The sequence below is a fragment of the Lampris incognitus genome, chromosome 14 (genome assembly GCF_029633865.1).
Source record: "Lampris incognitus isolate fLamInc1 chromosome 14, fLamInc1.hap2, whole genome shotgun sequence".
NCBI classification, from domain to species: Eukaryota; Metazoa; Chordata; class Actinopteri; order Lampriformes; family Lampridae; genus Lampris; species Lampris incognitus.
The window spans coordinates 30,130,601-30,143,201 of NC_079224.1; the positions used below are offsets into that span (position 1 = coordinate 30,130,601).

Consider the following 12,601-nt stretch of genomic DNA (forward strand, 5'->3'; position numbering starts at 1 on the left):
TTTCCAGCCCTATCACAAGACACTGGAATGAGTAACGACATTATAAATACATTAAAAATACGGTATTTTCTAAATATTTTGGATGATCTACTCCATGTTATGTTATAGCCTATAATAGCGCTTTTGCAAAACCAATGGATGCACATACACTACCGTTCAAAAGTTTGGGATCACATTGAAATGTCCATATTTTTGAAGGAAAAGCACTGTACTGTTCAATGAAGATAACTTTAAACTAATACACTCTATACATTGCTAATGTGGTAAATCACTTTTCTAGCTGCAAATGTCTGGTTTTTGGTGCAATATCTACATAGGTGTATAGAGGCCCATTTCAAGCAACTATCACTCCAGTGTTCTAATGGTACAATGTGTTTGCTCATTGGCTCAGAAGGCTAATTGATGATTAGAAAACCCTTGTGCAATCATGTTCACACATCCGAAAACAGTTTAGCTCGTTACAGAAGCTACAAAACTGACCTTCCTTTGAGCAGATTGAGTTTCTGGAGCATCACATTTGTGGGGTCAATTAAACGCTCAAAATGGCCAGAAAAAGAGAACTTTCATCTGAAACTCGACAGTCTATTCTTGTTCTTAGAAATGAAGGCTATTCCATGCGAGAAATTGCTAAGAAATTGAAGATTTCCTACACCGGTGTGTACTACTCCCTTCAGAGGACAGCACAAACAGGCTCTAACCAGAGTAGAAAAAGAAGTGGGAGGCCGCGTTGCACAACTGAGCAAGAAGATAAGTACATTAGAGTCTCTAGTTTGAGAAACAGACGCCTCACAGGTCCCCAACTGGCATCTTCATTAAATAGTACCCGCAAAACACCAGTGTCAACATCTACAGTGAAGAGGCGGCTGCGGGATTCTGGGTTTCAGGGCAGAGTGGCAAAGAAAAAGCCATATCTGAGACTGACCAATAAAAGAAAAAGATTAAGATGGGCAAAAGAACACAGACATTGGACAGAGGAAGACTGGAAAAAAGTGTTGTGGACGGATGAATCCAAGTTTGAGGTGTTTGGATCACAAAGAAGAACGTTTGTGAGACGCAGAACAAATGAAAAGATGCTGGAAGAATGCCTGACGCCATCTGTTAAGCATGGTGGAGGTAATGTGATGGTCTGGGGTTGCTTTGGTGCTGGTAAGGTGGGAGATTTGTACAGGGTAAAAGGCATTCTGAATAAGGAAGGCTATCACTCCATTTTGCAACGCCATGCCATACCCAGTGGACAGCGCTTGATTGGAGCCAATTTCATCCTACAACAGGACAATGACCCTAAACACACCTCCAAATTGTGCAAGAACTATTTAGAGCAGAAGCAGGCAGCTGGTATTCTATCGGTAATGGAGTGGCCAGCGCAGTCACCAGATCTGAACCCCATTGAGCTGTTGTGGGAGCAGCTTGACCGTATGGTACGCAAGAAGTGCCCATCCAACCAATCCAACTTGTGGGAGCTGCTTCTGGAAGCGTGGGGTGCAATTTCTCCAGATTACCTCAACAAATTAACAGCTGGAATGCCAAAGGTCTGCAATGCTGTAATTGCTGCAAATGGAGGATTCTTTGACGAAAGCAAAGTTTGATGTAAAAAAAATCTTATTTCAAATACAAATCATTATTTCTAACCTTGTCAATGTCTTGACTCTATTTTCTATTCATTTCACAACATATGGTGGTGAATAAGTGTGACTTTTCATGGAAAACACAAAATTGTTTGGGTGATCCCAAACTTTTGAACGGTAGTGTAATTCCGCCATTAATGAAGTTAGAATAGGCTACCCATCGCCTATTGTTAGCAGTCTACGTTACGTGGTATTGTATTTACTTACACACATCATGCTTCAAAACGCAAAAATTAATGGTGAGTCCGAGTGAAAAATCCTCTCAAGATGTCTCTTATAATTGTAGGCCTACTTAATTAATGTGTAGCAGTAGCCTACCACCTCCTACCTGCAGATTAAACAGTCCATCATCGGAGGCAGCTAAAACTTTGCAGGGGTTCTGAAGCGTAAGCCCCGAGAAAATTTCTTCCCAGTTTCTGGCAGATAGTAGACCTATGCCATACTTAACGTTTGACCCCTGAACATTCCCCATATCCGTACAGGTACATGAACATATAACTTAATAACGTGGGTTTATTTTACGCAAATAATAGTAAGGATGATCAAGCAACACATGAAGACACCTTGAAACGTTGGTCAAGTATAGGCCTATTCATGGATGACAACCAAAACTATGCCCTTATTCTCTGAGATTACAGGCATGAACCTAGAAATAAAATCTCTTAGTCACATAAGCCCTTACCTTTTCAAAGTGTTCAGATCTAGCCTTAGTTGTAGCCTATTGCTATATTCTTCCAAATGCTTAACCCTCAAAAGGACTTCAAACTTGTCTGATTTCAAAAACTTGTGCTTTACTTAACAGTAGTAGCATGCTGTAGTAACCAACGTTAATTCATGACTTTGTTGTCACCTGGTCAATACTGGAGTCATGTTCATCATTTACTGGCGACAATAGTTTATACTAAGTAAAAGTTACAGTCATAGACATGAAACATGACAACAATATTGAATAGAACATTAAGTGTTAAGTGGCAAGTAAAAAATAATCTTGTTATATCAAGCCATTTTTGTTATTATACTATACATTAAGCCATCTTTTGACTTACAATGTCATATGGTAAGGAGTATGTTATAATATAGCTATAGTCAGACATTAGCGATAGTTAGACATTAGCTTGATAGCAGCTAGATACTTCAAACAGTGGCGCCTCCATAAATGTTTCATCGGGGTGGCCAAATGGGGCCACTGAAAATCTTGGGGTGGCACACCAAAACCAAAAGCCATGGCTGAATTTCGGGAATTCTATGATGCTGTTGTAGTATACTGTATAGGCTAGTTGAAAACTGTCAATATGAGAGTTAAGAAATATATACATTATTGATTTAAATGAACAGCACCTAATGTAAGATATCAGATAGAAGCATATTATGCATAATCAGAAGCATATTCTGCATATGCGACTCGTGGCTGGGGGGGCCAGGGATAGTATCAGGGTGGCCGTGGCCACCCCTTGGGGGCGCCACTGACTTCAAAGCATAGTTAGACGGCTATCTTACTAATACTGTATAACTTAACAACCTGTCAGTCGTTTGTAACTTGTTAGGATGGTGTTATTCCAGGATATTTTGTTTTATTTTTCCAGAAAATAAACATACTACAGTACCATCCATCCATCCATTATCTAAACCATTTATCCTGCTCTCAGGGTCGCAGGGATGCTGGAGCGTATCGCAGCAGTCATTGGGCGGCAGGCAGGGAGACACCCTGGACAGGCCGCCAGTCCATCACAGGGCTAAAAAGGTAACATAGAAGGCGGATACTTCCTTCATCCTTTTTCTGCCTTCATTTATTAGTTGAAAGACCAGCAAGAGTTAAAGGGAATTTTTACGAAATGGTAGTGAGACCAGCTGTGTTATATGGTTTGGAGACAGTGGTACTGACAAAAAGACAGGAGGTGGAGCTGGAGGTAGCAGAGTTGAAGATGCTAAGATTTTCATTGGGAATGATGAAGATGAACAGGATTGGGAATGAATATATTAGAGGGACAGCTCAGGCTGGGCGGTTTGGAGACAAAGCAAGAGAGGCAAGATTGAGATGGCTTGGACATGTGTGGAGGAGAGATGCTGGGTATATTGGGGGAAGGATGCTGAATATGGAGCTGCCAGGCAAGAGGAAAAGAGGAAGGCCAAAGAGGAGGTTTATGGATGTGGTGAGGGAGGACATGCAGATGGTTGATGTGACAGAGGAAGATGCAGAGGTCAGGAGGAGATGGAAACGGATGATCTGCTGTGGCGACCCCTAACGGGAGCAGCCAAAAGGAACAGAAGAACTGGAAATGTGTCACATTACTGCAACGAGACAGGTTCTGAATGTCGTTTCATGCCATCTTCAAGTTTTGCAGATAGAAGTCAAGTAGACTTAGCGTTGACAGTACATTTTCAGCTGAGTGGCGAACATTATATATTATTTACACTGTGTCCGGACTTGAGGCTTACCATTGACATCATTGTATAAATGCTTTTGTATCGGAACAAAGGAGCTAAAGTCAGCTCATCTGTACCACGTGCAGCTAATCAACAACCCAGAAAAGCAGGAGAAAGCGAGAACATATCTTTATCATAAAATATTAATTTGTTTGAGCATGATAAAGATAATTGAAAACGTCCCACTTGTTTCTCTATTGATGGCGTTTCTGTGAAGTCCTTCCTCCAGTGGAAAATACCATGTGGCAGAATATGAGGGGGGAGGGGAGGTTAAAAGAGACTAGTGGTGCGAATGCAGAAAAAATATATATTTGGCAATTTTATGTCCAGTGAGGATTATGTTGATTGAACATGTATTTTGAACATATATAACATATATTTTGCATGCACTCACAAAGGTTTTGGAGGACTCCCCCTCCCCAGTCTATGCAGATGTTACAGCTAATGTGAATAAATTCACAGCTAAACGTCAGTTTGTAAGTAAGCGCGTGAGTAGGTTCCAGGTTCATGAAGTCCTTCGCATCTAAAACGAAATCCTAATCTATCGGTGCTGTTCTCTGCAACGCTTTACAGATGATTGTTGGCTGAATTTCCTGGTGTGCGCACTTCGGTTGGTGATGCAACAGCGCCAGCAGCCGTCAAGAGAGCATGTAGGGTTACATGTCGCCGCTAGGGGGCAATGTCGTCCCTCAAAAATGGGTAGAGGTGTGAGAACATGGACATTTACGTTTTACTATATTATTATTGTTTTTATGTTACTGTTTTTACATATTATTGTTTTTAAATACTCGAACTTATGGAAGCTACAGATTATTTATTGTTTGTTATGCAAATGTCTTTAATCCTCACCCCTCACAGCATGTCTAGTTTTATATGCAAGGTTTTGTCTCTGTGCAATGATGGGCTACTATATCTGTGAAGTTGGCCTACATTGTGACCGTCATGGCTTGGCACCAAGGTCACCAAGAATTTCTGCCCATTCATCATGTCTGTAAAATAAAAAAAGGAAGAATATGTAAAAAAAAAAAAACTCAGTGAGAACTACTTCTTGTCCAGCAAAAGCGCTTTAATCGTTTTAAAAGACACTGAAGAAAACATTTTCAAACATGGAAACATTAAGCTTTTTTCTTTTCTTGGTTTGATACACGTAAATATCTGGGTCGTGTGGGTTTTAAGGCACAAGATAAATTAAGAAGACGGAGAAGACAAACCGCCGTTCAAAAATAGGTACTGAACCTCGGAGACGCGGCTCTCATTCCAATGGCTTACACAGACCTAGACCCTTTTAACATTCTTACAAAAAAGAAGAAATATTACAGGCGACAGGACGAAACAACAAGAGATGGATAACACGTAACGGTAAAATAACCACAAGGACACCAGAGGTTGCAGGATGACGCATGCGCAATGACGGCAGTCTACACAAATATAAAATACTTCAGTGGTATGGATGCGAGTGCGACACCGCCGCTACCATTGTTTATCTAAGTTTAAATCCTCACTGCCTAGTTGGGGGGGGGGGGTTTGATGATGGGTGACCCCATCATCAAACCTCAAATTTCTAGGACTCAGAAGAGTTACAGACGCTGCCAGCATTGCTCCGCTGAGGCAAAACAAACACACCGCTGATGAGTCTAATACCACAGAGCTACTTCTGCATGACCGTGTGGCGCGTTTAAGTGACGGAACCACCTCTGTGAATCCCCTTTGACCCAAATTCTGTGGCACTGCCATGTGTGCATGTTTTATTTTTTTATATCATCTTTTCTTTCTGAACAAGTGCAGTGAAATGTACAAGCTGTGTAGGCTGAGTGTAAATGCTGCAAAGTGTTGAGTAGTACACCACATGTACACTCTCAAAAAGAGGATATGTGTCGACGTGTGTGTTTATATATGCCATATGTCAATATGTGTTGGGCCTTACCCTCGAGCAAGGCAGTTACCCCTAACCTGACCCTGCAAACCCAACCGGGCGGCAAGACAACATCCCCCCCCCCCCACTAAGATGATGAAATGATAAAAACAAAACGCTAAGTAGTGTGATGAATGCTTGTTGCGTTACAAGGTGACACAGGCGTGTTTAGCCTCGAGCTGGAAAAACAGCTGCATTTTAAGTGACACATCCTGGCTAAGAGCATAGGAGTTAAGACTGGCGTGCTTCCCTTCCCGGGCTTCCGACCATGCTGCACATCTTTTTAGATGGATTTCAACCAAACATGAGGGGGGGGGGGACACTACACAACACAACATTACAGTTTCAACAAGTAATTTCATCTCACATTCAATCCGAAAATTTTACCTCCAAAGAACGAAATGACAAATGACAACATCTTCCCGTGGTGAGATGATATTCAGTTGTGATAACACAACTGAGGCCCTGGATTAAATGGCGCTCCTTCAAAACAAGTGAAATGATCTTGCTTTGAGGCAGCGTCATCTGATGCAGAACTCTGGAGACAAGACAGAACGGTGCTGAAACAAGTACATCTCCCCAGCTTGTCGGATTCTTCATATGAGCAGAGATTACTTGTTAGGACAGATTTTTCACTCAGTAATAAAACAATCTTTAAGTTGTGACTAAGAATACAAATAATATTTAAGAGATGTAAAAAAAAACACGAGAGATGTGCAAACATTCATACAAATCGATTAAAAAAAAAGCTCAGGTAACAATACACTTTACAGTAGCTCCAGTACATTGTATTAACCAGCATATTTACCCGTGATGAAGTACTTTTAATACACAGTACCGTTAGCTCGGTGTTAGCAAAACCAATTGTCTACCATGCCAAAACTGATACCATTTTCAATTACACTTCCACAGGCGCTAACACAACGATATCACGTAATAACAACACTTTCTAACACGTCCGGTTTGGCACACTGGTCAACACCATGAAACACAGCTGTTGTAAAGGTTTATCAAAATCCACGTGGGTGGTTAAATCTAAAACCCATCTCTTTGGCCTTTTTTTCCCCTGCAGCCTTTCAAAGCAAGCAGCCCACGAAACGCAACATGTGTGCCGTCAGCATCAGAAAATTTGATAAGAATGTTTTAAAAAAAAAAGCAAAAAAAAAATTACAAATGGTCATTTTGACCGAGGAATAGAATACACCTCTTTCTAGAATATACCATCTCTTCTGTCCATAGTCATTGTACATATTTACAAGTTGTACATGGTCGTTCCCCGAAGATTAGGTCAAGGCAGAAAACTATGCTGTAACAATAATAGCAAATTTTTTCGATTTTTTTTTTTTACTCTCTACAGTCCTTTATAAACTCTTCTATAAATATGGAATAGTGTACTTATGCAATTTATGTTAATACCACACACACACACACACACATATATATATATATATATGTATAAAATCCCTTTATTCTGTTATACTGTATCATTTCTTAAAGGGAAAGATTGCATTGCGACTGATGTGCGAAAATGATTTTATGTCATGAAAAGAATAAAAAAAAAATTTTTGTTTGGATTCTACCCATCATACTGTAGGGTGAGGTGCAACCGTATATGAAAATGGCAGATAGCAGCGTGCGCTCTTCTCCGGGCGTAGAGGAGAAAGGAACTGGATGATAGCGACCAAATCTCATGTCCTTCTACAGCTGGTGAGGCTTCGTCAGGCCGTCCTCACTCAGCTCATACCTGCAGAGTGAAGGAGGACTGGCATTGGCGTGACTTTTTTAAACGCTATGAACTTTTTGCTGAGTTTTGCCTTCATGTAAGGAAATGGCCTCCTTTGCCTTTTGCGACCTCTCTTAGCTCTGACAGATCTTGTTTTCTCTCATGTACGTTAGTATTGAAGTATGGTTTACCCATTTCCAAGCAGCAATGCAACTTATTTTATATGTTCCATGCATTACTGCTTATTTTAGAATTTTACTTTGCACCATGGAGTCCTAAAAATTTGTTCATGTCAGAAAATTTACTTTTTCGTTTCACTCAAAATGCAGCTGAAAACAAGATGGTGGTAAAAGATGCAAATTGTGCACTAAAGTATTCAAGACATGTCTGTTATAAATCAATCATCCAGATTCATAGCTGAAATCCTAACACCACACAAACTAATAAGAACAATCAGTTTTAGCAGCCTACTGCAAATTTAGCAATAATTTCACGTGAGGATCTCATTTAAGCTGACTGCTTTTTCTTTATCAAGATATCATTCACATATATCCAGTTATCAGCAGGGCCTGTTATCATATCATATTTTATCTTACAGGTAAAATATGTCAGCCTAGCATGTGAGCCCAGTTAAGCCTTAATTAAATTTTCTAGTGCAAACCAATCTTAGTAAAGGCTTGTTAAAATAAATAGTTATTAGATTTCAGTTGAACGAACCACTGTGTCCAGCCTTTGGCGATGTCCTCATAGGTCAAATCCACCAGCACCTGAGAGGGAGAGAGAGGGAGGGAGGGAGGGAGAGAGAGAGAGGGAGGGAGCGAGAGAGAGAGAGAGAGAGGGAGCGAGAGAGCGAGAGAGATCACATGACCTGATTACCCAAGTTGGGGCAGGAATATACTGTTTGTATTTAAGGAGGGGTGAAGAGGAGGCTGATGGAGGAGGAGGAGAGATGAGAAAGAAAGGATGAAAGAAAATGAGAAAAAGCTTAAAATTAGCTTTGTACCTTTCCCAGCAGTCCTTTGTGTTTGGAGAGCAGGCCTCCACCATTCTTCACCGCTACATCTAAAGTCCTCCTGTGGAGCTCCACGATGGACACGCTGAACTCAAATCTGACAACATGGAGAATCAACCCAAAGGAAGACTATTTAAATTCAAATACTATTGTTTAACAGCATCTTTTTAATTTTGAACACAGATCCTCTCCTGTGAACTACAGGATTTCCAATCAAACCATCAAGGCCAGCAAAACTGACAGTCAGCTTGAAAGGCATATTTCTTATATGCACTAACAGAAATAATAACAAAACCCAGGCCTGTGTGTTAAAGTGCCAGTTGAATTTCAAAATCATCAAGGCCATTAAAATTAAGCATCAACTTAGAAGACAATAGTTTCTTGTTTGCACTAATACAAATGATAATTGACATAAAAAAACGTGTTCCATGTTCAAGTGCCAGTTGAATTTAAAGTGTCGTGAAATTCACGACAGTCATTAGTACGTGTTCATCACAGAACCCCATATGCACCCCAATGGCACAGCATGGGAGAATATCTAATATTCTCCATGAGGGGACGAGGGCTGGGAACAAATAAAACCTACTGCTGTGAGACGAAGGTCATGCACTGTACGAGTCCAGTGAGGAGCAGAGTAGGGGGAAAAGACAGCTCTCCATGCGCCAAAAAGCAGGAGGGAGAGCGCACAACGGCACCATTATTCACGGTACCAAAAATAACATCTGCGACTGACTAAGGCGCAACGGTGTGACGTTATCTATGGGACCAAATGGCAACAGTTGCTTAAAAACGTTGCTGCGATGTCGCAAGAACATTGCCAGAAGGTGATATCATGGTGACCAGATAATCACTTACTGGCAACATTGCTGCAACGTCGTGTGTTAGCTGGATCCCCTGATATGCCTGTGAAACAGCCTAGCACAGCCACCACAGGAAGTCAACAAAATGCAGTTGCGCTAATTGCAATTAATTTTTGTAAACCGTTAAATATTTCAAATAAATCGCAAAAATGAATGTGTTAATTTGGACAGCACCAATACATATATCAGGAATCAGGAACATTTATTAGTCATTTCATTTCATGCATTTGCGTACATGAAATGAAACGAAATATCATTTCCCCCAGCCCACAGCAGTGCAACATAAAGACAAAAACACATATCCAAACTACAAGAACACATATACCCAAACTACAAAAAAAAACTACAAAACAACAAAAACACATACATCCAACATATCCCCAAAAAAATAAAAAAAATAAATCACTGTCCAAGAGGACGAGCGCCAGCCAGGATGAGTGTCAGAACTGCCAGTCTGCATTGGCTAGCAGTTAGCTTAGCCTGCCCCGCTTCCGCATCCTGTCAGACCGGTCTTGTCAGATCGCCCTCGGGGTTTCCTCCTCGGGCGCAGCTCTGGGCAGGGCTGTGGTCCTTGGGCCCACCAGATACAGCAGACCAGGCTCCCCCAGCCAATCCAACATATTATATATATAATTCAGACAGCTGATGATTGCTTAAAGCATGAAACAGGCTTTTACTGTCTTATAGAGAATTTACTTGACTAACTGGATTATATACTATATATATATATATACAGTGCATCCGGAAAGTATTCACACCCCTTCACTTTCCCCACATTTTGTTATGTTACAGCTTTATTCCAAAATGGATTAAATTCCTTTTTTTTCTCATCAATCTACACACAATACCCCATAATGACAAAGTGAAAAAGGTTTTGTAGAAATTTTTGCAAATTTATTAAAAATAAAAAACTGAAATATTGCATGTACAGAAGTATTCACACCCTTTGCTATGACACTCAAAATTGAGCTCAGGTTCATCCCGTTTCCACTGATCATCCTTGAGATGTTTCTACATCTTGATTGGAGTCCACCTGTAGTAAATTCAATTGATTGGACATGATTTGGAAAGGCACACACCTGTCTATATAAGGTCCCACTGTTGACAGTGCATGTCAGAGCAGAAACCAAGCCATGAAGTCAAAGGAATTGTCTGTGGACCTCCGAGACAGGATTGCATCGAGGCACTAATCTGGGGAAGGGTACAAAAAAATTTCTACAGCTTGGAAGGTCCCGAAGAGCACAGTGGTCTCCATCGTTCATAAATGGAAGAAGTTTGGATCCACCAGGACTCTTCCTAGAGCTGGCCGCCCAGCCAAACTGAGCAATCGGGGGAGAAGGGCCTTGGTCAGGGAGGTGACCAAGAACCCGATGGTCACTCTGACAGAGATCCAGCATTCCTATGTGGAGATGGGAGAACCTTCCAGAAGGACGACCATCTCTGCAGCACTCCACCAATCAGGCCTTTATGGTAGAGTGGCCAGATGGATGCCTCTGCTCAGTAAAAGGCACATGACAGCCCGCTTGGAGTTTGCCAGAAAGCACCTAAAGGACTCTCAGACCATGAGAAACAAGATTCTCTGGTCTGATGAAACCAAGATTGAACTCTTTGGCCTGAATGCCAAACGTCACGTCTGGAGGAAACCAGGCACCTCTCATCACCTTGCTAATACCATCCCTACAGTGAAGCATGGTGGTGGCAGCATCATGCTGTGGGGATGTTTTTCAGTGGCAGGAACTGGGAGACTAGTCAGGATCGAGGGAAAGATGAATGGAGCAAAGTACAGAGAGATCCTTGATGAAAACCTGCTCCAGAGCGCTCAGGACCTCAGACTGGGGCGAAGATTTACCTTTCAACACGATAACGACCCCAAGCACACAGCCAAGACAACGAAGGAGTGGCTTCGGGACAAGTCTGTGAATGTCCTTGAGTGGCCCAGCCAGAGCCCAGACTTGAACATCTCTGGAAAGACCTGAAAATAGCTGTGCAGCGACGCTCCCCATCTAACCTTACAGAGCTCGAGAGGATCTGCAGAGAAGAATGGGAGAAATACACCAAATATAGGTGTGCCAAACTTGTAGCTTCATACCCAAGAAGACTTGAGGCTGTAATCGCTGCCAAGGGTGCCTCAACCAAGTACTGAGTAAAGGGTGTGAATACTTATGTACATGCAATATTTGTTTTTTATTTTTAATAAATTTGCAAACATTTCTACAAAACCTTTTTCGCTTTGTCATTATGGGGTATTGTATGTAGATTGATGAGGAAAAAAAATGAATTTAATCCATTTTGGAATAAGGCTGTAACATAACAAAATGTGGAGAAGGTGAAGGGGTGTGAATACTTTCCGGATGCACTGTATATATACACACACACACCTCTTTTTTTGCTCTGCTATCTTTTACACCTTTCTTCCTCTCTAGAATAAGTCATATTAGGGATGGAAATATTTATTACAGCTGCCATCAATTGGCTCTTGCTAAGCGCAAACTGCTTAAAATGTTAATAGTGATGTTATCACTCCTCGGCTAGCAAACCTTGTGAGAATCAACACGTAGTAGGATCCCCGACGTGTCACTTACATCTGGTCATAAACGGGGTTGAGGGTCTTCTTGTGTGTGTGAGTTTTTCTCCTCCCAGATCTCCGTTTGTCAGGGAGGAGATAGAGGCGGACGTAAGGATCTGAGCCGTGGTCGGTGAACGCAATCAGGTTTCTATAGACATACAAGAGCCACAAGAAAGGACAACATGCAAGTCATTTACTTCATGCAGAGCTTCACAATTTATGAAGTAGCTGACTGTTATAAAGTGGAAGTGACACTCTGATTTGTGGCTCCATTAGTTTCAATATGATGTGACATTTTCTTCAGTTGATCTTCAATGGAGCAGCACCATTTTGAACATTTGATCCTGAGCAGCTTACAGAGTGCTACATTAAGAAACAAAAATGATTTTTTTCCCCATTGAATCCTGTGCTGTGTGGTTACTGTGTTTGTATTGGGAACTTCATGGGGACTGGAAAGCGTTTCCATCTGTCATCTTGTC

The 12,601-nt window shown here is 41.3% G+C and overlaps 1 protein-coding gene across 4 annotated transcripts in view; it reads right to left on the bottom strand.

Moving 5' to 3' along the window:
- Positions 1–5,094: 5,094 nt before the first annotated feature.
- The window catches only part of LOC130123505 (extended synaptotagmin-2-like), an 88,543-nt gene continuing 81,036 nt past the window's right edge, over positions 5,095–12,601 (bottom strand). For 3 of the 4 annotated variants that reach the window (XM_056292690.1, XM_056292688.1, XM_056292689.1), the window contains 4 exons: positions 12,139–12,270; positions 8,688–8,793; positions 8,402–8,451; positions 5,095–7,705 (listed from right to left, as the gene is read on the bottom strand). In XM_056292690.1, the coding sequence (XP_056148665.1) occupies positions 7,660–7,705; positions 8,402–8,451; positions 8,688–8,793; positions 12,139–12,270 (334 nt within the window). In that variant the 3' untranslated portion in view covers positions 5,095–7,659. Of the gene's footprint in view, positions 7,706–8,401; positions 8,452–8,687; positions 8,794–11,302; positions 11,585–12,138; positions 12,271–12,601 lie in introns of those variants that run through there. The other variant, XM_056292691.1, reaches the window with a different exon arrangement.